At 52.2% G+C, this 23,422-nt stretch overlaps 2 protein-coding genes across 4 annotated transcripts; one reads left to right on the top strand and one right to left on the bottom strand.

Annotated features, from left to right (window-relative positions):
- Positions 1-806: 806 nt before the first annotated feature.
- Positions 807-4,046, bottom strand: LOC135315757 (cytochrome b-c1 complex subunit 9). The gene is made up of 2 exons (XM_064465832.1): positions 3,867-4,046; positions 807-1,079 (listed from the first exon to the last, which is right to left on the bottom strand). The coding sequence occupies exons 1-2, from the start codon at positions 4,005-4,007 to the stop codon at positions 1,032-1,034; spliced, it is 189 nt and encodes a 62-aa protein (XP_064321902.1). The 5' UTR covers positions 4,008-4,046; the 3' UTR covers positions 807-1,031.
- ZMAT5 (zinc finger matrin-type 5) lies at positions 4,044-21,887 on the top strand. Of its 3 annotated transcripts, none has more exons than XM_064465831.1 (6): positions 4,044-4,133; positions 9,027-9,228; positions 10,950-11,012; positions 11,243-11,323; positions 17,876-17,987; positions 21,641-21,887. In XM_064465831.1, the coding sequence occupies exons 2-6, from the start codon at positions 9,102-9,104 to the stop codon at positions 21,768-21,770; spliced, it is 513 nt and encodes a 170-aa protein (XP_064321901.1). In that variant the 5' UTR covers positions 4,044-4,133; positions 9,027-9,101; the 3' UTR covers positions 21,771-21,887. The 3 variants fall into 3 exon arrangements, with proteins under 3 accessions (XP_064321901.1, XP_064321900.1, XP_064321898.1); XM_064465830.1 differs by having other exon boundaries at positions 8,996-9,228; XM_064465828.1 differs by having other exon boundaries at positions 8,993-9,228.
- The last annotated feature ends 1,535 nt before the right edge of the window (positions 21,888-23,422 follow it).

The following is a 23,422-nucleotide window of genomic DNA, read 5'->3' as shown; positions in this document are numbered from 1 at the left end:
GATGCATGTGAAGTGGCCACTGAGAAGAACAGGGGGGTGGCCTCTTCAGTGAAGTTGCTGAGAAAGAGATTCCTCCTTCCCCTCTGATGGTCAGCTGCTGGAGCAGAGGCTGGAGCTGCCCACCCAGCTCCCTGCAGAGCCAAGTGCTTCCTCTCCCTTCTCAGCAGCTCCCCTTTGATCAGAGAGGATGGAGGCAGGCTTGTAGCACACCACACAAGCCTGACAAGACAGTTCTGCCCCTCAAGCTGCCTGAAGAGCCATAAGGCACAGAAATAGCTAGGGACAAGATCTACATCCCATCCCAGTAGGTTCTGGACAAGCTAAAAGTTACACGCCATCCCTCGTTTCAGCCCAGCAGACCACTGGGCATACACCAGCACTCGCCTGCAGCAGTTTGGAGGCTCAAAGGGCCAGTGGCGAGGCAGATCTCTCCTTGGTTACAGCAAGGTGGCAGCAGCATCTGCTGCCACTGAGAAAGGATGACAGGCCAAGAACCAGTACAATCCTGCATCAAAAACATAAATGATTTACAAAAGAGCATGTAAATTATTTTAAGTCGCTTTTCTTTGATCAAGACTAGGAGAAAGCAGTCAGCTCCTTACCCCTCTCAAAGTTCTCATCAGGCAGAAACCAAGGGTGGTGTCAGTGGAGCTTTCAAGTCTTTTGAACCATTTTTTAGGATGTTGTGATTTATTACAGTGTCTTGAAACAAAGGTGTAGGGCCATATTTAGGCATTCTCCATCTCCTCCTAGAGGAGGAGAGGTTACAAGCAGGCCAAAGGATAAGTCAGGTGAGAGGCATGAGACATGGACCAATAATTTTTTATTTTAACACAGTAAGTTTGAGTACAGCAGCAGAACTCCTTGAGTCCATCTTGGTTTACATCATATCAGTAGGTGGCTGACATAATCTGGCTCGGAGCTGTTCAGTCAGGAATCCATTTCTATTTCAAGACAACCAGTTTCAGGAGACCAAATCCTTCTCTGCAGTGTCTTTTGCCACCCCAGCCTGGATCCTGCTGCTGAGCGTTTCAGTCTTCACTTAACTCATACTTGTGCTTGATGTGTTTCCACAGTTTCTGTATGTAAAATAAACAAGCCCAAATGGTAATCTTAGCTAGCTTTTCAGTAGTCCTGGGATAAAGCTTTACTTTAAAATGCAAGTTATCACAAAGCCTATGTCTGCAACAGGCAATAGCAAGAGAGGAAAGAAGAGTTTGTACAAAAACATATCCATAAGTACCACCGGGTTACATGAGAACGTGGGTACCATCATCCTGCGTTTCCCTGCTATGCGGCGCACACCCTGCTCCACAGCAGCAACGATCCCACACAAAGGTTTCAGGAGGAACAGACAGCAGCTGAGAAGCCACGAGCCCACTCTGGGGGAAAGAAGCTGCTTTGTGCTGTGGAACAGGCACGGTGGAACAGTTCATCCTCTTACTGCTTCCTCTGCTCCCTCTGCATTCCTACCCTTTTGGGGCTTAGGGAGACCAGCACCCACCAATGCTGCTGTGCCTCAGCCCCCCACACCCATCCTGCCCATGGAGGAGGCAGCAGAGGGAGTCCTGCGCCCGGGTCTGCAGGACAGGAAAGGCACACGGGGGATCCATGGCCTTGAGACTAGACAGGAGGAACCTGCAGCCATCCTACTTCCCCCATTCCCCTGCTCTGTGAGCCAGAGATTGTTAAGAGTATTCCAGTCATGCTGCCTCGGCTTTGCACTCAGACTGCAGAAAGTGTTTCTGCTCCCAGAGATACAGGATGCACAGAAAGATCCTGTTCCAGGCACTGAAACCAGCCGGCACGGTAGGTACTGAGGGAAGTGCTGCGTGAGAGCCAGGTACATGCTTGCTTTGCTGTTTGTTGTAGACAGTGCTTTAGATTTTCAAAAAAAGTTAACTTTCTTGATACTTTGTTTTCAAAACCTGCTTGAGAAAACATCAGCAGATAGAAAATTAATGCTAAAATTGAAAAAAGGAGTGCAAAGCTACAGTTCAGATGTGATTTTACGTCAGCTTTTAACGAATGACTGTTGCTAAAAGGAAGAGACAGAGACCCTGGTCTTGCTCTTACTGGATTTCCTCAGCTCACCCAGCCCCTGGTGAGTTACTTCAGGGCAGTGAAGCTGCCTCTGTGCGGTATCAGTTTTCAGCTGGTTTCATGCCCAGGGTCAGGAGGCCAAAGAGCAGACATTGTGCTGTCAGGGAAGGTGCAGGGCAGCTCTTTTCAGCATCAGAGCCATCGAGATGACCCAGCTATCCTGGGAAACTGCACCCTGGGTGCTTCGAGAGATCCGAGGCCCATCAGCACTGCAGGACAGGGAAGAGGACTGCTGTGCTGTGCATGGGAACATGCAACACACTAAGTTTTTTTTTATACTCAATGCAAGATGGAAATAACACCACCTTTTCTTAGGGCACACACTGCATCACCTCATCCTGCCCAGGACACTGTTACACGTCCTGTCCATGTGACTCAGCATCCACGCAATTATTATCCCATCACAGCTCTGCTCTGAAGTATAAGGATGGCTTGATCCATCTCATCTAACATTCATGCCCAGGACAGCCCGCTCTCCTGTCCTTTACAGCGCTGTAGCCTGGGATCTGGGTAGCCTGGATCAATGGGCCAAGGCCAATTGTATGAGGTTTAACAAGGCTAATGCCAGGTCCTGCACTTGGGTCACAACAACGCCATGCAGCGCTACAGGCTTGCAGAAGAGTGGCTGGAAAGCTGCCCAGTGGAGAAGGCCCTGGGGGTGCTGGCTGACAGCCAGCTGAGCATGAGCCAGCAGTGCCCAGGTGGCCAAGGAGGCCAACAGCATCCTGGCTTGTATCAGGAATAGTGTGGCCAGCAGGAGCCGGGCAGGGATGGGGCCCCTGTGCTCGGCCCTGGGGAGGCCCCACCTCGAATGCTGGGCTCAGGTTTGGGCCCCTCGGGACAAGAAGGCCCTTGAGGGGCTGGAGCGTGTCCAGAGAAGGGCAACAGAGCTGGGAAAGGGTCTGGAGAACAAGTCTTATGAGGAGCTGCTGAGTGAGCTGGGGTCATTTAGCCTGGAGGAGGCTGAGGGGAGACCTTATCGCTCTCAACAACTACCTGAAAGGAGGTTGTAGCGAGGTGGGTGTTGGTCTCTTCTCCCAAGTAACAAGTGATAGGATGACAGAAAATGTCCTCAAGCTGCATCAGGGGAGGTTTAGGTTGGATATTAGGAACAATGACTTTACTGCAAGAGTGGTCAGGCATTGGACCAGGCTGCCCAGAGAGGTGGTGGAGTCACCATCCCTGGAGGTGTTCAAAAATCATGTAAACATGGCACTTGGGGACATGGTTTAGAAGACCTGGGGCATTGGGTCGGCAGTTGGACTCGATGACCTTAGAGATCTTTTCCAACCTTAATGATTCTACAGTTCTATGTCCCAGCCACCCCTCGCAGTGCTGCACACTCGCCGGCCTCATCCCCTCCCTCTGCCAAGGGTAGGTGGTAAAGTGCAGAGGACTACAGGCCTACGGAGCCCAAATCAAGCTCAAGCCATTTTAACCTTCCTGCATCTCACTCTCTTTGAGGCATTCGCAGCCAGGAGAGCCAAGGACCTGCCGAAGCCCCGAGCCCACCCAGCACCGCGACACCAGCGAAGCCTCCGCACCGAGGCAGCTGCCGCAGGGCAGCGCTGAAAAGCGGCCTCAGCGCTCGGGGCCTCCTCGGGGAGCCCAAGGTCGCGATTCGGCCGGAGGAGCGCCCGCCGCAGCCGCGGGGACGAGCCCTAGGCGCTCGCGCCGGGGCCGGGCCCAGGCGGGACCGGCCTGACCTTCAGGGCCGGGCCTACACCCGAGTGGGCCCGCGTCGCGTCGCCGCGCTCCCTTACCCCCTCGTTGAGGTGCTCGAAGATGGCGTCGGCGCCCTGGTCGAAGGCGCGCTCGAAGAAGACGGCGCCCAGGACGATAGTGAGGGCGAAGGTGGAGGTGCGGCGGAACAGCACGCTGTACGCCTGCCGCAGCAGCGCCATCTTGCCCCCCGCGCTCTGCGCATGCGCTGGCGGGGCGGCGCGGGGCCTGCCGGGAGGTGTAGGCGGATGACCCGTCCACCGCGGGGCATGCTGGGAGATGTAGGCGCCTCCCGGCCTAGGCCCGAGGTGAGTGTTGCCGGGGTGTTGTTTTCTTGGGTTTTTTGAGGTAAAATCAGCAGAGTTAGCGCAGGCCGCTGGGCTGGAGTCCTCATTTCAGCTCCAGCAAAGCAAGGCGCGTTGGGTGAGTCCGTCCCCGGCTGCAGGAGACGCCTGGGGCCGGCGGGCCTTGCTGCGGGGCGGGAGACACCATCGGTGTGTCGTTGCTGAGAGTGTTTCTGCTGGTCAAAAGAATTTAACCCAGTAGTTTATGTTGACAGATTTTAACCTACTGGTAATCATTACCCGTTCAACTGGATTATTTACCTGTTGTGTTTGATTCGGCATCTGGGTAAACGGTATTTTCTGCGTTGTCTAAGTAAATGATAATGTGAAAATTGAAAAAAAAAAAAGTAATGAGGAAGACATGAAAGGCAAATGCTCTCACTTGTTTCAGGTGCTTTTGCCTGGCTCAGTGGATGAGCAGTCAGAGGTACAGAATCAGGGTCCCCAGGGAGGCATCACGGCACCAGCCTGGCGATACTCAAGAAGCACTTGGTCAACGCCCTCAGAGACACGGTGTGAATTTGGGTTTGTGCTGTGCAGGGGCAGGAGTTGGACTCAGTGATCATTGTGGGTCCTTTCCAGATCAGGCCATTTTATGATTTTGTGATTCTATGACAGAGGAGAGGCAAAGAGAGGAGAGAGGGGTTTGTGTCAATGTCCTCTTCTCCTAGGGGAGGGTGGGGGCAAGCTGGGGGCGTTCTTGTTTGGGCCAGCTGTGGAGGGTGGCGAGCATCATCAGCATAGTCTGAATGGGAGATGGATGCTGCAGCTCCTAAAAGCCAGAGGACACTCAGACGGCCGCTCCAGAGGCCTCGTGAGGAGTGTGACGTGGACACATATGCCATTGCTGAAGTGGGAACATGCCCATTTGCACCCTTTCTCCATGTATTTCTTTCTGTTTAACCTCAGGGGGTGCAGAGGGATCCCAGCGTGGCTCCAGCACTGGTGAGAAGGAGGGATGGGTCTGAGTTGGGAAAGGCAGGGCAGACATAGCAGCGCGGGGTAATCTTGAAGTCATCCCATGGCAGGATTGTTGTTAGAATGAGCATCTACATTAAATTTCAGAACAGATCCTCAAGTCACACTCACTCTGTCACTTCATTTGTCTCAGCCGCTCAGGAAGAGCCTGGCTGTGTAGTCATTTCTCTTAATTTATTTATGTTTGGTTCCCTGCATATAGCTGCTGTGGGATCTCTGGGGTAGGGCAAAACCTCTGCTTGTGCTGGAAGCTGGTACAGAGGCTGGAAGGTGCCTAATGCATTCCCATGCCCTGAGTGTAGTGTTATCCCTCAGGCCGGCCTGCTGAAAAGATGAATTATTATTCTTCAAAGTTAACTGGTAGGGATTGTGTCTAAGACAAATCTCCCCAACAGCCTATAAGCTGCTACCACTAGGATGGGTTTGTGTAACGGTCAGGTTGACGTTAATGCTGAACTGAGCCAGTGGCTCTGGATTTACACCGGGCGTAAAGGAAATTGGAATCAGTCCCTCTGTCATTGTGAAGGTGCTGGCAGACTCTGCTGGCGTTTTACGTGTTCCCACAGAGATATGAGCACTTTTAAATTGGCAGCTGAGTATCACAAGCTTGACACTTGGATTTAATTAACTTCACATCTGTCTGCATACCCAAAGTGGCTGAAGTGGCCCCAGGCCTGGGCTATAAGAAAGCAGGAAATTGAGGTCAAGGCCCAGCAGCAATTCTCAGGGTTCAGCACAGAGAAAAAGCAGTTGCACCCAGACGAAAACAAGTCTGCTGCATGCCCGTTTCTGGGTCACCTTCTTCCCTCTGTCCACATTGCAGGGGAGACAGTGAAAGAACCCCCGGTGAGTCCTGCATAAATCCATAGCCAGTAGAGCACAATGTGGAGTGTTTTGGCAGCAATTTGAGAAGGGAGAATATAGGATGGTGCACATGAGATCTTGCCTGGAGTTTTACCAAGCACCTCAGCTGGATGAGTGAGACACCTGCTAGGTGTCTTAGAACATGTTATTTCTTATAAAACATTGCTCCAAGAGGCTTACAGTGGAGGATTTTTTTGTTAATACTTTTAAGCATCAAGATACGACAAAGCCCAAGGATTTTTTGTATTTGGATTTACGCAGAAAGACTTTTAAGCTGGTACAAAGCCTGTCTGAAATCATTTATGGCTGCCTGTGGGTCCAGGGGTCTATTAGCCTGAATTCAATTGCAAATTAGGGTCTAGAAACGTTAAGAGGAAATGGCTGAGCTGAAGCAGTTCTTTATAAGGCAGCTACATTTACTTTATTTCATAATGACTAAGATGGATTTAATTAGAAAACATCTCTGTTTTCAGCTGAATAATGCTCTTTGTTTACTGTTTGGCCCATTTGGGAAAATGGAAATAGGTTAGCCAGTGTTGCTCAGAAGCAGCTTTTATTCCTACATACTAGTTCAGCGCAAAGCACTGTGGATACCGATACTGCAGAGAGTTGTCAGAATCCAGCCAAGATAATCCAAGCAATTGAATTCTTAAAAAGATGGAAATCTGTGGAGGGGGCGATCTCTGGGAGAATCTGATGCTCCTCTAATTGCTTTTCTTTATTCTGTTCATCCCCTGCAATGGAAATTGCTGGGAGAATCTGGGAGCCGGCACCTCTGGGGTGTGGGATCTGGCTGCCTGAAATCTGTGGGAGCTTTCTGCCCTCGTTGCTGGGGAAGGAGGGGGAATGAGCTGCTGCAATTATTGCCGAAAGGGTGATGAAAGGAAAAGTTTGAAATACGATTTCAAAGGCTGGCTGCTGCTGGGCTTCTGCAGGCAGAATTCCCACTGAGATCTGTGGAAACTTGTTTGGGACCACTGCAGAATCTCATTTGTTTTCCCCGTTCACAGCAGCCACTTCTGCAGAGATGGAGTGCAGGAGCCAGCAGCTGAATCAGGAAGATTTTATGTTACCAGAAACTTGGGGAGACTATGGCATAAGATGCAGAAGGGGGATTTTTCCATACTTAAGAGCCACGGCAGAGCCTGCCAGTGGGCCAGACACTGAGGGTAAGAGCATTCCCTCTGGATGCCAGCAGCCCCACCACAGTGCAGCAGAGCTGGCTGCCAGGCTGTCTGCAAAGCTCTGGGATGATCTAGCAAAGGAGGGGGGAAATTATGGCTTAATGTTAGTTAAGCAGCACTTGGTTTTGGTTTCTTGGGCTGGAGTGGGACAATTTCAGACCTCAGGCCCTACAGAGCTGAGTTACACCTTCCAAGTAGGAGCCAGGTCTGACTGTATTTGCAGGTGAAGCAGTTTGCAGTCGCATCAGGGAGAGATGGCCGGCTGATCAGCACCACCTCCCAACAAGGCATTTCACCTGCAGAAGAAGGAAGGGACCTTAAACCAAAAAGATTTCAGGTTCAGTTGCGTCTCTGAACATTCTACCTTCAGTGTGACCGTTTGCAAGCTGATTAAAAAAAACCTCAGAAGATCTTTTCGTTGAATGCAAATGGATGCAGATGGAGGAGACTACGTTAACTTGTGGCGCGAGGCCCAAGAGACCTGCAGGGGCTTGATTTTGAAGCAGGAGTTCCCGCGAGTGGGGGAAGGAAAGGCTTTTGGCGCAGATGCTCATGAGGTGCCAGGATGGATGGCTGGCAGGAGAGCTTGGCAGAACTGCCTTAGCTCAGCGTGCTTGAGCTCTGAGGGATTGCCTGTTGCTGCTGCTCTTCCTGCTGATTCTGAGGAATCGTTAGGGAGGCTGTGATTGATTCTGACCCTGTTTTATTTATAAAATCTTTATTTCTTGCACTGGTCTCCATGCCATTTTTTAAACACATTTGGCTGTCAAGGTGTCAAAAACTGGAGAATTGCTTTTGGAGTTTATCTCCCAGTCCATCCATCTTTGGCATTTATCAGGTACCTTTATATTCACTCAGGAGAGAACTTACAGCTCCTTCAGAGTATCTGTTGCACCTCTGGCAAGGACAGCTGATGTAGAGACAGGGCTGTACTTAAAATTCACCTGCCCTAGCAGGGCCTGGGCTGCTCCAGGTCCAGCACAGATGAGAGCACCCAAATGCTGTCCTGTTACTTTTTGATACTCCCCAGCAGAGTCTGTGGACTACAAATACAGGTGTGATAAGCCCCTCTTCCCTGTGGTAGGAGAAGGACTGGGCATCTCCAGTGACTATGGAGTTGGGGGTTCTTTCCTCCTGGCTGTAAGGCTGTTGTGATCTTAGTTATTGCAAGTGCTGTACTCGGTGAAGCAGGCACATTTTGCTGCTGTAGCCTGGGGAGGATGAGGAGAGCAGTCCTTAATGTACAGGAGTGAATAGGTGGTTAGGTGAACTGAACGAAGTGTTATGTAATTTAGTGCTTGAAATGCAGCTTCCCCCTTGCAGTATAGATGAGGTTAGGTCTTCTTTTCATCTTTGAGGAGTCACTGAGTTTCCACCTTACCTTGTAGGGATGGACATGGGGGAATTTCCTTCCTCTTGCTTGGGAGCTTGTGGAGGTTGTCAGTGATCTGGGGTTAAAGCCCTGGGGCCCCAGGTGGAGGCTGCGGCATGGGCCTTTAGCTCCTGTTTCACATTGGATGGTTTCTGCTGCACCTTCCCTGCTGCAGGTGGTGGCTGGGAGCCATTGGCTCTCTGGGGTCTCTGCTTTGTGTCATTGAACTCCAGCACACTCAGGGAAGGAGAATTCTTTCAGCAGAGACATTGTTGCTTTGGGTAATGGAGTTAAGAAATGCAGATCTGTTCGCCCATGTACATGCTGCCTTACCATTCTCTGATGGACAAGAATATATACTATTGGGTCTCACCTCTTTCTCTGTCTGCCAACCCTAAATGATTTGAGTTCTTCTCCCTTGGAAGCAGGTGCTGTAAATCTTGGATCCTCTGTCCCCAGGGCAGGCATGGCTGGGTGCCGAGGATTTGTCTGATGGTTCCCAGGCCGTGCTGATGCTGCTCTGCCAGAAGAGAGATGGGGAAAAGATACTTCTGTGATTACTGTGACAGGTCCTTTCAGGACAACCTTCACAACAGGAAGAAACATCTCAATGGAGTGCAGCATCTCCGGGCTAAGAGAGTTTGGTACGACTTATTCCGAGGTGGGTGTGACCGACTGTCTGCCACTCCCTTTCTGGGACTGGGGAGGTGATGAATGAGGTGGTGGTGGAATAGATAAAATAAATCACCAGTGATGGTGTATATTCAGATTGTCCGTGCCAGTACATTGTAGGCTTGATACTCTGGCTGTCAAGCAGTCTCAGGTGCAAAGCCTTCATTTCTCTGGATGTCGGAAGGGGAAACTCTAGATGTCAGCTGGGTCTTGAAATGAGGTAGAAGAGACAGGGAGGTTGTTTCTGAGAACATGAGTTGCAGATAAAGCTCTCTTGGCATCATGGGCAAATCTGAGACAGGAGACCTGAGGGAACAAAGTGAGTTAGTTTCTGAAGGTGAGTTAGGTGCCTTTGACAAACCAGAGTTGATCTCTGATGTGTGAGGAGGAAGGACTATGGGTGTGTATGTGTGTAGATGGAGAAAGTGGGCTGGAAGGCAGGCTGTACACACGTGTTGCGTGAACGGGAAGCTGGCGGCAGTTCTCTGCACTGGGTGGAGGTGTTGATTCTCAGAGTGGCCATGGGAGAGGCTGAGGATGCAACTGCTTGACTGGAGATCCCAGTTGGGTGAGAGGGTTGGGGGAGCAGCTCAAAGCATGGTGTGCCCAAACCTATCTTAGCCAAGGCAGGGAGCAGAGGAGGAGGGCTAGATGAATTGGGGCTGTGGCAGAGGAGGGATTGGAGTTCTGGGGCTGGAGGCTGGAGGAAGGCTTTGTGTCCTCTGCGGGTTTAACAGGACTCCTCTCACCCAGCTCAGCGCTCTGACCTGGCTTGCCACACAATTACATGTGTCTTAGTACCAGCCTGAGGAATATGGTGGGAATGTGTGTCCCGGGTCCTGAGAGCAGGACTGTGTATTTTGGCGGTAGCAAAGACTTAGTTTGGGTTAAACTGATTGTGAAACATTGCCTGTATGTTCCTCCGGTTCCTCAGGACTAGGAGTTGCAGGCTGTGTTTGTCTCCTGGCTCGGTAGGTGAGGAGTACCCTGTGGAGCTCTGGGTGGCTCTGCTGTCTGTTTATCCATATGTGGAAGTTGGAAAAGCTCACCAGTGTGGAGGACCAAGAGCCCCAGCCCAGCACAGTTCTAGCAGGGTCAGTGATGGTGAGGCAGATTGCCTAGCACTTTTCTTCTCAACAGGCTGCAACTCTTGATTTCTCTCTGACTGATAAAATTCCTCATCCCATCTCTGATTAGGGGATTCATTTCCTCTTGTCTCCAGACTCTGTGGCCTGGCATCAGCCAGTACAAGTTCTTCCACAGTCTATGGGAGCTGCTGTGTCTTTGGGGCTCGCTTTCCCCAGGACATCTCTGGGAGGTGAAGGTCTATTTCAGTGGTGTCCACTTGAGACTTGGCACAGGGTTCTGTGAGGCCTCGCATGGAGATTTTTGAGAGCTCTGTGAGTCTGCCTGGTCTTTCTCTGCTGCACAGAAGTGCTGCAGCATCCTTGCTTCTCTGTCATGCATCTTTTCCCCTAATGGGAAGAGAGAAAACATGAAGCAGAAAGCAAAGAAGGTGATATTTGCAAGCCAGTGAAAAGCTGAAACCAGCGGTACAGATAGGGACTGCTAACTGTCAATTTGTCTGTGGCTTAAGTTCATGGTTGTCATGTAAAATGACTTCCCACTAGGCAGCTGACCTGTCTGGGACCATGATACGACAGGGTGTTGCTGTGCAAGAGAATCTTTACCCTATGTTGTCTCCGCTAGATGCTGCCGCTATCCTGCAAGAGGAGCAAACCAAGAAACCTTGTCGGAAATTTCTGCAAACAGGTGAGGATTTCTGAGGTAGAAATAGCTGCCTGAGCTCCAGCAGCTCCTTTGTGAGCCAGCCCACGGTTGTTCTGGAGAGCCCTGCTCTGTATGTTTGTCTTGGAGGCAGTGAAGGGCTTGGGTCTGTATGTCCAGCATGCAGGTGTAATGGATCTTGGATTTGCATGCATGTTTACAAGGGAGAACCTTGTGTGTGCAGCTCTCATGGAGCTCCGTGCCTTTTGTTCCAGGACAGTGTGACTTTGGGTCCAACTGCAGATTTTCCCACATGACAGAGCAGGACCTGGAGAAGCTGAGTGCCCAGGTTCAAGGTGAGTCCTCAAACAGGAAAATGTCCGGGGGTCTCTGAGGAGGGGGAGTTGCTGCAGGAGTGTGGGCTGCAAAGGGGCACCCGAGGGGTTGTGCAGCGAGAGCTTGCAGTCCCATGCTGCCTTTACACAGCAAGCTGAGCATGGATCCCTCCCGCCTGCCTCTCTGTGCCATGTGAGCCTCTAGCGCGTCTGCAAGTGCTGCAGTTTTTCAGATGCTTGCTGCTCTTGATCTGCTGGCACAGACACAAACCTAGAGTTGAGCAATGCTGTTACTACTCAGCAGCAAGCATCTGAAGCAGAGTGGGTCTTCTGAGCCCTTGGGGTTTTGTTCAGTCAGGGAATAAAAACTGTCAGCAGCAGAGGGCACTGGTACATCACTTCCCCTTAAATTTATGGATTTGATTCCCCCCCCGTGTGTCTACTATTGCCAGGGAGCTGCTGCTTCCACTCTTAGGAAGAGCTAGCCTGCCATCAGTTGTGTTGTCCTGAGGAGAGGACATGGGGTCTTGGATCCAGAAATGGCCTCTGCTCACATGCCTTTGGGTGGGACTGGAGTTTGGGCAGAGAATGCTCAGCTGCTGTCCTGCTGTGAGTCTCCAGAGCACTTTAGAACTTTTTCACTCTGGGAGTACTGCCTCCTTGCCCTAAAAGGGGTGGCAGCTCTGTTTTCTCCATAGGATTCATTACTTTTGTGGTTAGAGGAAATGGGAGTGAGGTGTTAGTGAGAACTTATGGAATGGTTGAGGTCTCTACTGGAGATAGTCTAGTCCCAACCCTACCTTGCTCAAGGCAGGGTGAACTGGAGCAGGCTGCCCAGGACCACGTCCAGTTGTGTTTTGAGTATCTCCAAGGCTAAAGACTCTACAACCTCTGTGGGCAACCTGTTCCAGTGTTTGACCATGTTTGCAATAACTTGTTTTTTTTATATTTAAATTGAGATTCCTGTATTTTGGTTTGTGCCTGTTGCGTCTCACCTTTGCTGGACTCCATCCAGTATGTCCCTGTCTCTGTGGTTCTGGGGAGCCCAGCGCCGGACACAGCACCCAGACATGGCCTTACTAGCGCAGAGCAAAGAGAGGAAGAATCACTTCCTCGTCCTGCTGGCAACGCACTTCCTAATGCAGCCCAACTTCCAAGCAGATCTTGTGCCCACACTGCCAGCTGAAGCCAACTGTTGTTTTGCCAATAGTCTGGCAAAAACAGGCTTAAGTGTTGAAAGTGCGTGTGTGTACGTACACACATAGATATGAGATTTGGTGTGTGCGTGGGGTAGAGACTCTCCTGGCCTTCCGAGAGATCAGATGGGGGGAGGCAGGGCTCTGGTGAACCTGGGGGAGCAGGAGAAAGGCAGGCACTACGGAGTTATTCCAGTCCTCGCCATTGCTGAGTCAGTCTGCAAATCCCCAAGGTGACTCTGTGAATCAAACACTGAACCACACTGGCAGTCAATAAAACCCGTCTTGTTGGGCTGCGTGGGAGACGGAGCGCTCCAGCCAGCCCTTCTCGGGGCAGCAGTACCAGGCTGGCAGTCATGTTCCTCTTCCCCGCTGCTAGCCTAAACCTCTCCCCGACCCTTCTCTGCTGCGGGGTTTAAGCGCTGGGCTCCTGAGAGGTGGCATGGGATGTCAGCCTATTTGCAGGAACCTGTAGTGTTTCCAGTCATTGAAGGCTGTTTATTGCAGGGGAAGTGAAAGCTCTTTGGAGCAGAGCGGAGCTGCAGGGGAAGGCTGGCAAGCTCCTCTGCGCTTGGGCAGGTTTCTTTGCCAATTACACTTGTTATTGAATATTGACTTCTGTCACATGGGTCAGGTGTTAAGTGGAGAATTGGCTAGCAAGAGAGCTGATTCCTGGGAGATTACTTGGAAACCTTGCATTTGTATTACCAAGTCAAACAGTTAATTAAACAATTAGACCTCAAGGAGCAATGGCCAGGGGACGGCAGGGTGCCTTGTGCTTGGCTGAGCTGCTCTAACACAAATGCCTGGTCGTAGAGTTAAATCCTGCTCACCTCTCTCGCGGTGTTGCTCCACGGAAGTCCCATGTGAGCTGAGCGAGCAGGCTGAGCATCACACAGACCTCTAAATCTGATCTGCTTGAAGGGGTTTGATGGAGAGAAGGGCTCAGCAGGGCTTGGTGGAGAAGAGGTGCAGCCCATAACACAGTAGACTGGGTGGAAGGAACAGCTACAAAAGCCAAGCCACTGTTCAGTGTTTGTGGGGACGTTTTACTGCTCCTTAGGCTACTGAAGCATCAGTGTCTCAGTTGGTGGGGCTTAGGGCAGAGTTTAAGGCAAGCTCCAGTGATGGCAGGTTGGACTGCAGGTGCATTAGTCACGCGGGAGACCTGATCCTTGTAGCATGTCCGTCAGGCGCCTCTGTCGGTAATGTCCCTATATGCATTAGCACCCAGTCCTGGTGTTTCTGTGCTGTGAGGCATGGCAGGCCGCTGCAGTGGGATGATACAGTACAGCTTAGAGCAGTGGTCTAGATCAGGCTGCCTCTCCCCGAACTGTCAGCGTCCTCAGAGATTTCCCATCTGAAGCCACAGCCTCTGGGAGATTTTGACAAGCTTGCAGCCTGGGGTGGTCGGCGGTTTGAGATGAGCTTAGAGGCTGGAAGCTCCAGAGCCCTCTCACCGTTTTGTGCAGAGCCTTGTGTGACCGTGCTGGAGATGACCACGCTCTGCCTCTGTTGGGGTAAAAGTGGACGGTCTCCTCAGCTCTGGTGCATGGGTATAGAAGCAGAGATATTGGACTGTGTTGAACCCATGTCTCCCCTTGTCCAGGGGCAGATGCTTCAGAAAAAGTTGCAAAGAAATCCTGTAGCAAAGTGGTGTAGCTCACTAACCTGTGGTCAGGGGTGGTCTTGCATCCTAAACCACTACAAAGTCTTTTCTAATGTTTTTTAACATTGCCAAACCATGATGGCACTTTCTTTGTCATATAAATACTGAACCTGTCCCTGAGTCCCTGTTAAGTGTTTGGTGTTGGTAGTTCTTTGTCAGTGAGCTCCCCTTGCTAATGACATGTTTTTGTTACAGCCAAAGGAAACATTACATTATTCTTAACATTTGGCCTTATTAATGCAGGGAATTCACCCTGTTGTTTGTGTTAGTCTTGTGGGTTAAGTAGGAAAATTTCTGGACAATTCGCTGATCTGTACAGCTTAGAGCATGTGCTAGTTTGGTTTCAGCATTTCTGCACCCCGTAGCATATACTCACCAAGAAGCAACAGCTTCCACCTTCAGCAGGGAGAGAGGCATATTCCCAGCTGTTACCGCATCAGAGCATTAGCCTTCTGCATCTGCTGCATCATTCATCAGCAAGACACTTCCAGGCTGTCATTTTAAGTACAGTCATGTCAGGAAAAGTCACTGTCAAATTGCCATCTTCTTGCTTAAAGTTATTGGCTCCCCGCTAATCTGCGTCACTTCTGCTGGTAGTATTGACACAATCCAGCCTCTTTGGTGAGCTCCAGCTAGCTGGAGCTGCAAGGGGAGAGTCAGGGCACAGTTGGGTGAGTGTTTGCAGTATATCCATGTGATTGAAAGAATATGAGTGACCCTGCCGGAGGTGGCTGTAGTCAACTGGTTTAACTTAGCGATGAGCAGGAGAAGGAGCGTTCTCGCAGTTGGCTGCCACTTCTTGGCTGCGGGGCGGTAACTTCTTAAGCCACTTATATTGCAGGGCCTCATCAACCTCATCTCTCGGCCACAGCCTGCTGCTGTTCACATGCTCTGGAGGAGTTTGGGCTGCCACGTCTTGTGGCCCTGGGAGGGAGCTGAGGGTGAATGACCTGCTTGGTGCTGGTGGTTGCATCTCCCATACGGTGGTGCCTCATTCAGGAAGAAAACTCATGGTAAAAGTTGCACGGGGAGAGAAGATAAATCTGGACTCCCACTCTGGCATCATTAGAGAGGCACTTCATGACTACAGCTGCTCTTTTTAATTGTCTGTAATTAGACTTTGAAGCAAATACCCCAGTGAGAAGCAGGGGGGAAGCACCTTCACACCTGTCTTGCTGCTGCAGTCTGGCTGGCTGCACAACCAGGTATGAGGAGTAATTGTGGTTTTGTGCTGGTAATTGTGTTTCAGAGTTGCATCTTGGAATACCTGTTAACATTCAGGGGCTATTTCCAATCTCACGGTGGTTTTGGTGGTCCCCAGATGGGACACATGTGCTTCAGAGGAAGGTGAGATGAAAGATTTGTCTTTTTGATGGGCATGTGTAAGGGTGGGCAGAGCCAGACAGTTGCCCATACCTGCTGCCTTACTTCTCAGCCCAAGGGTTGGAGTGCTTTGGAGCAGTAGGTTGTGGAGCTGTGTGAATGGGGAGCCAGCTGGATGTCTTTCTGAGCTGGACACCTGGGGCCTCATATAGGCCAGCGTGAGTCTGGAGTTGCTACACTACAGCCAGTGAGCTTTTCTGGATGAGGTAGTGAGTTGTGGCTGCTCAAGACCACGGGCTCCCTCCCATTTCTAGTGTGGCACTTTGAATCAGTAGCCTTGGTGCTCCCTGCTCTAAACAGAGAGGCTTTGGCAGTTTTTGGTCTGTTCTCTGCTGGGGCCTGGAGAGGGATGAAAAGGAAATCTTGGAGGTAGGTAGAGGTGGGAAAGGTTTCTCTCTGTAATTTTCTTCCCTGCCGCATCGAAGCCTCTCACAAACATTGCTTGTCCCCTTGCTGACATGGGATGTGCCCAGGCGCTTGCTAGGTGGGGAAACCTGATACAAAAGGAGATAAGGTGGCTGTGTGCAAGGTTGCCAGGGAAGTCTAACCTGGGAGCTGAATTCTGGTATCCTGAGTCTGAGCAGTGCCCAGGTCACCATGCCAAGCTTCTTGCCTCCCCAGTGCCCTCACCTGGCCAGGCTGTTGGGCTGACCCAAAATAGCTCTGCTGGGGCTTTGCTCCTTGGGAACAACTGTAGGAGACTAGAACAGTCCCATCTCTGACCGTATCCTTATTGCCGGGTTGCAGAGCAGCACCTCGACATCAGGACCACAGCAGGCTGTCTTTGTGGTGGCAGTGAGTACATCGTCACTCCTCCCAGCAGCAGCAGATGAAAAGGCAGGATGACAAATTATCCATCTCCGGCTGCTCATTGTGTAGCACATTTCTGCTGCCCTTATTAATATTCAACAGGCAGATGAATAATTGGTTGCCACCACTAGGATGAAGTGATCCTTCACTCTGCCCAAGCAATATTAATTTCACACCCTGTCTGGAAACGTATAATATTTTCCTTAAATATGTGACATATGGTGGGTAGGTGTGGAGGAGGCCTCTGGTGGGCACAGCTGCAGGTGGGGTGGGACCGCTGGTGGGCTGATCTCTAAATGGAATCAGGGTTTCCCCAGAGCGCTTGTCCCCAGAGGGTTTGATGAGTGGGGCAAAGGGGAATGACACACAGCTGCCTTGGCTTCCTTTTCATTAATATCAGTGTTTGATTTTCAAAGCATCACGTTCCCTTTTCTGCTAGGTGGGAACTTTCTACTAGTCTGAAGATCTAATAGCTCAGAGCATCTCCTCAGCCCGCTCCAGCTGACATGCTGTCAGGAGCATGACTCTGTCACTCGTGTCAAGGACTTGTGCTAGGCCCCGTTCTCTACTAGCATCCCTTCCTGTTTTATTGCTGGTGTGGAGGGGGAACAGGGAGCCTTGCTAACTGGGCAGCTGTGAATTTCTGCCCAGTAGGAGGGACGGGTGAGTGCTGGGCTTCCCACTGGCTCTGTGGCTTTCTGCCCAGAGAGGACAGTGCTGCAGGATAGGGTGCCTGCAGGTGTCTGCCCCGCACAACCCCCCTGGAGCGATGGATGGTTTGAAAGCTTGAAAGGACCTTGGGCTGCCCTGTCTGTTGGTAGAGAGCAGAGGTTTCCTGCTGTTTCCTTGCTCGTTCCTAACTTGCATGAGAAGATGCAGGAACTTGTTTCCCTCCCTCCGCCGCGCTCTGCTCCCATTTTGCACCCAGGCTGAGCAGGGGTGGGCGACAGCCTCCCACCCTGTCTCTGCAGGGGCTGGGGATGCATCACACAGCATGTGCCTTAAACAGACCTGACAGCATTTCTAAAATCCCGTCTCTCAGTTGTACGTGCACTCTGAACCTTTCAGACTCTCGTGGCCTGCCAAGTCTGCATTGATCCGGACAGACATCCCTGTCACTCCCACCTAACTGGGCAGAGGTGGCAAAGTCCCTCCTGACAGTTGGAGGGACATGTCTTTGGAAACAGCTCAGGGCTCAGGGCCAGCAGAGGCTCTTTCAGGCGAGGATGAGGATGATCTAGCCCAGGGGGAGATGTCAGACTCCCCTCAGTTAAGTGCCCAAACTGCCGCTGTGCTCGCTGGCTTGGTTCTTGTTCCTGGCTCTGGCTGGCTGGAGCTGTCACCAGTGAGGAGGCCAACCATCAGATGGCAGGTGGACAGCGGAGGAGGAGGGGCTGCTGCAGGCAAATTGCAAACTCTCCACCATAAGAACCTACGCAGGGTAATGAGCAGTGGGTTTAATGGAGTGAAAGGACTGCAGCGCGAGTGTCTGATAGACCTCTCTCTCTCAACCAGGGGAGCAGAGATTGAAGGAGCTGCGGCAGGAGGGAGCAGATGTCCCACTTGGCACCATAGAGGACTGGCTGGAGAAGAGAGCAAAGAGACTGAGCACAACTCAGAGTAACAGGTACTGGTGGCTGGGAGCATCCATGTGAGGGCTGGCTGCTGCTTCTGGCCTGCACGATGCAAAGGGTGGATCCCACAAGGGGGTTGTGAGTGGGATAGGAGAAGTCGCAGGTGATCAGAGGTCCCAACTCAGTGGGACCCTCCTGAGCTATCATTTACCACTTGTCCAGCCAGCACTGCACGCCTGCTCTTAGCACACCCTCCGGCCACATGTATGGATCCAGTCTTGCATGCCCACATCAGAGGTGCGTGGATGTGTCTCCCCATGTCACCGGGGGACAAGCTAGGCCTTGCTGCCTGTGGCTGCTTCCCTGAGGAAGGCAAGCAGAAGGGTACTGCTGTGCTCTCTGCAGAGTGCACAGGCATGCCTGGAAGGACAGTGCCACCACGGTGCTGGGTTATTAATGCCCAGAGTCCAGTGCCAGGAGCCTGGTCTCATCTGTTGACAGCTTCCCCATCCTGTGCCTGCCCTGTCTGCACATCTCTGCCAGTCCCTGCCAGTGGGAGGGTAGAATTAGCTCCTCCTCGTGGCATTCATTCAGATTCAGGTGCCTGCTGTTTCCTTGCTCACCTGACTGTGCCGCAGGCTTAATTGGATGACATTTGGGCAGGTGCCAAATCTCTCTTTTGTTCTTTTTCTGTTTGCTCCTGTCCTCTCTGTGTTTGGTCTGGGCAGGATCTTCCTTCTGGAGCTTGTCTGGGCTTGTTGCTTTCCATTTGCTCCATCCATCAGCTTGGCTGCCCTTAGCCTTGCAGTGGTGCTCACTGACAGCCATAACCTCCCTATCCCATACATGCCTCACTTGCCCATTTTGCTTGTCCTGCCCGTGAATCCCTTGATCTTGGGGTAAATCATCTCTTAGAGAAGATAGCCATTGCTATACCCAGAGGAATTTCCAGACCCTCATAGCTACTTGGTCCCTGCTGCCTCCAAAGATGCACAAGACCTGGGATTTCTAGGGTTGTTGCTTTCTACCCAGCCTCGCTGTTCCTGCAGGCTCAGAAACCATCTACTGCAGGAACTAAACACCAACTATTCAAAGCTGCTTTTCCTCTATCTGGCCTTGATGACGTGTGTCTGTATCATTTCTCTTCTCCCCTTGTGCTCTCCAGCCCCAGCATTGCCCTTCCAAGCTACTGTGTGTTTTGCTTTGTCTGCCAGAGGTGGTGTTTCTCATTGTTAGGGAATGCAATGCCCTATTGCTCCTGGTGCCTGCGGAGTCCATGTTCCTCCTGAAAATGCTTATATGCAGTCCTTGAGGTCCCTGAAATGTGGTAGAATCTGGGGCAGGGTCAAACGGTGCTTTGGGGAATTTGTGGATTTGGATGATAACCTGCCCAGGGGCTGCCTTGCCTGGCTGGTGAGTCAATAAAAACTGTTAGTCTGCACAAAACAGTAGAGAAAGTGCTCTTGAGGGCAGTTGTCTCCAAAAGGAGATTAGCTAGAGGCCCAGCTCCACCTCTGTCTTCTCTGGCAGCACTGAGGGGGAACGATTCAAGCTGGGATGGAAGAGGTCTTGGAAGCATGATCTCCCAGAGCACGATGGGAAGCTCTTGCTGTGTTAAGCCTCAGCCTGCGAGCGTAGCTGAGTTTCTGTCTCTGCCTTCCCAGGGGCTTTCCAGCAGGATACCTGGCAGGCAATCACAGGTGGAGCTACTGCCTTGTGTGGTCTCCAAGTACACCACAGTGCACAGAAGCACCGTGCTGGACTAGAATTGGCCATGTGGCCAGGTACCACCTTCGCTAAAGGGTAGCACTTTCTTAAAGGCAGTAACTTGAGCACCATTTCTGACCATCACCTAGTTTAGCCCCAAGGATGGAGAGTTGCCATGCTACCTTCCGCCCATCGTTCATGCAGCCGCTCGCCCAGCCTGGCTGGGCTCAAGGGGACAATCTTCATTTGGAAGCCTCCACCTGAGGCATATTTTCAAAGTCATGCTGTGGCATTGCTTTCTGGAGAGCTGGGCTGGAGTTGGATGGAGTCCGTGTAGTTCTCTTAGTAGTGGAGCTCTGCCAGGGTGTGATTGATTTTTAACCTGATTTCCAAAGGAAATGGAGCGTGTCAGTGCACATGAGCGTGTGCTTCTGCCATAGCTGCTGTGGAGCCCACTTGCTCATTTCCCTCAGAAGGGGGTCTGAGGCCTCAGAGGTACTGAGATACTATAAGTTTCATGAATGTGGAAGTGGGTGGAGGGATCCCATAAATGCCTTCGGAAGGGAAATATTCTTGACCCTTGCTAGACACTGGAGAATCCACATGGAACAGCCATTGTGAATGCTCCAGCTGGAGGTAAACCTTTGATATCCCTTGTATCTTATGAGACCCCAGGGAACTGAGTGCCCAGACAGCATCCTTCCTATTGATTAGTTCTGCCGCTCACAGAACAGCTCATTAGTTGGCAGCGGTGCGGTTCCACCTTGCAGCATGCCTGTCCCGCTCCCCACCCCACCGTACAGCTGCTGCGGGGACTCCCTGCCTGCCTGAGCGACAGTGCCTGGACATAACAAAAAATATTCCTGCCCGAGAGGGGCTTGGTGTGCGTCCTAGCAGTCTTGTCTCATCCTCAGCCCTGAAGAATCCCCATCAAGGGGGTAAGCTTCAGACCAAATGACTTTGCTCTGTGTCGGTTGCCTAGAAAACACTGCACTCAACTTCTGTAGCTGGCTTTCGGCCACGTCGTCAGCCCTCCAGGGAGAGGAGGGTGCTACTTCTCTGGGGCATTATGTAAGGGAGTTTGATTAGATTTCTTCTGGCATAACAATTAAAAAGATTCATCAGGATCGGAGGTAGAGGCCTGAGAAGCTGGAAGGGTGCTGTCAGGGCTTCTGCTAAACAACAAATGAGTTTCCTGCACTCAGGAACTCATGGAAAAGGTATGTTTCCCATGAATTTAAACCCGCCCCAGCCAAGCACTGTCTTCAGCTGGAGACAAGGGAGTGATGCTTCTTGCTTTTGCAGTTCTTCAGTCAGGTGTGTCGTTTGCAGCAGCCTGAACTAGTCAACTTGAGGGACAGAGACAAAGTGTTTCCCAGGCTGTGAGTTGGAGGAGGAAGCCTGTTCCCTCTGCTGAAGGGTGCTTCTGTGAAAAACACCCATCGTTTTGGCAGTTTCTCTGTTTCCGAGGGGTCCTTGTCCTCTGGGAAGTGCACAGCTGGCTTGGGATTCAGGCTGCTTGGAAAGAAACATCTGCTAATTTTGTTTGTTCTTCTCGAAACTCAGCTGTGTGAAGAGCCGAGAGCAGCTGCGGGTGGGAGGGGACGGGGCCAGCCCTGCTCCCAGGATGAGGCCTCTCCAGCCGGCAGCTGTGCCTGGGGCTGGTGCTGCTGCCCCTCTCAGGGGGCTGCACCTGCTCTCCCCCCCAGCAAACCCCTTTACCTTAGTGCTCCCACCTTATTTTTCAGTGACATGCACCGCATTTGGAAGCACCAAAAGCTTCAGTGGGCTAGGGGCTGGTTAATTGGCAGTTCTGCAGCTGGATTTGGTGGGGTGGGGGGTGTGAATACACCTGCTAAACCCCTCCTCTGCTGGCCCCCTCCTCCTCTGGGGGCTAGTGGAGGGGGCACAGGGAGGCTCAGCCCCTGAGCAGGGTTTTGCTATGATACTGAGATGGCCCCATCTCCCCTCTGCCCCTTCCATCTCCCCACCTCTGCAGCGCTCTGCCCGAGAAACCAGCACCTTTCCAGTACCCGCCAGGCTGGCCTCCAGTGCAGGATCTTCCCCCATCCCTGCAGGCCCCCCCACCCGGAGGGTGGCCAGTCCCCCCCAACCTGCAGTGGGGCTGAGGCACAGGGACCCCAGAGGTCGTGCCGGAGATGGACTTCTTCCTTGCCTGCTCTAAGAAGGGGACAGAATTATTTATATATGCTTTTATATCAATAAAAGCCTTCCCCCCTGTTGCAGCCTGCATGTGTCGTGTTATTTCTCGCCTGGCAGCCTCCCATGGGTTGAGCCAGTCAGATGGTTGTCTCCCTGCCACTGGAACGGGGATCTGCGCTCAGCAGAGCTCCAGCTCCGTGCAGAGGGGCTGTCTGCTGTCGTCTGGAGTGGACAGCCCCCGTTTCCAGGGGCAGGATCCGTCCCCTCAGATGGCTGCTTCTGTGCTGCGCCCTGTGCTGCCCGCTCTGGAGTTCCGGAGCTGGGCTCTATGTGGCCGATCCAGGCTGGGGAAGGAAGCTGTAACCAGGCTTTTAAAATTGATGTTTAATATTTCCTCCAGTGTTTATGACTTATGTTTGCTTCTGTTAAATTCAGAGTGTAAGACTGCTTCGGTTCAGGTGCCAGAGCTCCTAATGAGGAGCTTGGGGAGCTCCCTGTAAGCCCTCTGTTCCCACTCCTGCTATGCTGAAGGTGAGAAGCAAGGAGGAAAAAATATCTCAAAGCTTCTCCTTCTCCAGGAAACTAAGCAAATAGTGAGTGGGGCAAACACTTCCATGGGTCGCACCCTGCTGTGGGAGCTGGCTGGCCGGGCATATGTGCTGGAGGCTCCAGCTGGGAAGGGGTGAGGAGGGACTCCACGGCCCTCCTGCTTGTCACAGGGCTACACAGTGAGCCGAGGGCCAGGCAGAGTGGCCGGGAAGGCCAGTCTTCCTGCCTCCAGCTTCTCTTTGCTGCTCTGGAAAGGTTACCCTGGAGAAGACTAAAGGGGTGCTTTTAGGGCACAGCTTTGGTATGGCCAAGCCCAGCCCAGCCAGAGGCAGGCTGAGCCCAGCCACGTGGCTGCCACAGTGAGAGCTCTACAGAGTCACCTCACCAGGAAAGGGAGGGATGAACAAGGCTTGGCTTTCTCGGGAAGGCGGGTGGGTGCCTGGCTTGCCCGCGGAGCTGCCGGGCGTGCAGGGGATGCTGGCCAGCAGCGTCACGAAGAGCTCCAGCACCGGGTCTGTTCAGGACGGCTGCACCCCCTGCCAGTGCATTTCAGGTTTGGCCAGGCACAGAGGCAATAGGTCCAGATTCATTAAGAGCACGGGCAGGAGCCAGCTGCCTTTGGCCAAATCACGCCTGGATCACACCGGTGCTTGGCTGCCCAGGACAGAGCAGAGCTCCCTCCTCGGAGTGTGCGGGCAGAGGGTCGTCAGGAGCCATCAGCCCGAGCACACCCCGTCCTGGGGTGCAGCTTTGACACGAGCAGGGGCTGGATGTGGCCGCAGCGTGGCTGGGTGCGGAGCTGCGTCAGCCCTGCTGCAGCAGGGAAACCAGCCGTGGCCGGAAGCCGGTTGAGCTTTAAGCCAAATTAAAGGGTGTTTTTATCCTTCCCGGTGTGACTGCAGTTACTCTGCCAAGCCCCAGGCTTGCTGGTCTTTGGAGAGTGGGAGACCAGGCCTCGGGCTCAGAGGATGTGGCATCAGCCCCGTGTCCCATCTTCACCTCCCTCCGTAGGAGCTGGCACAGGTGGGTCAACAAGAGCACCCATGTGGCACCTATTTGGGGGTAAATC

The sequence above is a fragment of the Phalacrocorax carbo genome, chromosome 15 (genome assembly GCF_963921805.1).
Source record: "Phalacrocorax carbo chromosome 15, bPhaCar2.1, whole genome shotgun sequence".
NCBI classification, from domain to species: Eukaryota; Metazoa; Chordata; class Aves; order Suliformes; family Phalacrocoracidae; genus Phalacrocorax; species Phalacrocorax carbo.
Note: the sequence above shows the minus strand (reverse complement) of the source record. Positions and strands in the feature narration are given on the sequence as shown.

Coding starts and splice junctions, on each gene's coding strand:
- LOC135315757 (XM_064465832.1), bottom strand. CDS start 4,007: ATGGCGCTGCTGCGGCAGGCGTACAGCGTGCTGTTCCGCCGCACCTCC. Junction 1,080..3,866: donor TCGAGCACCTCAACGAGGGG/GTAAGGGAGCGC, acceptor TTTTACATACAG/AAACTGTGGAAACACATCAA.
- ZMAT5 (XM_064465831.1), top strand. CDS start 9,102: ATGGGGAAAAGATACTTCTGTGATTACTGTGACAGGTCCTTTCAGGAC. Junction 9,229..10,949: donor TTGGTACGACTTATTCCGAG/GTGGGTGTGACC, acceptor TGTCTCCGCTAG/ATGCTGCCGCTATCCTGCAA. Junction 11,324..17,875: donor GCTGAGTGCCCAGGTTCAAG/GTGAGTCCTCAA, acceptor TCTCTCAACCAG/GGGAGCAGAGATTGAAGGAG.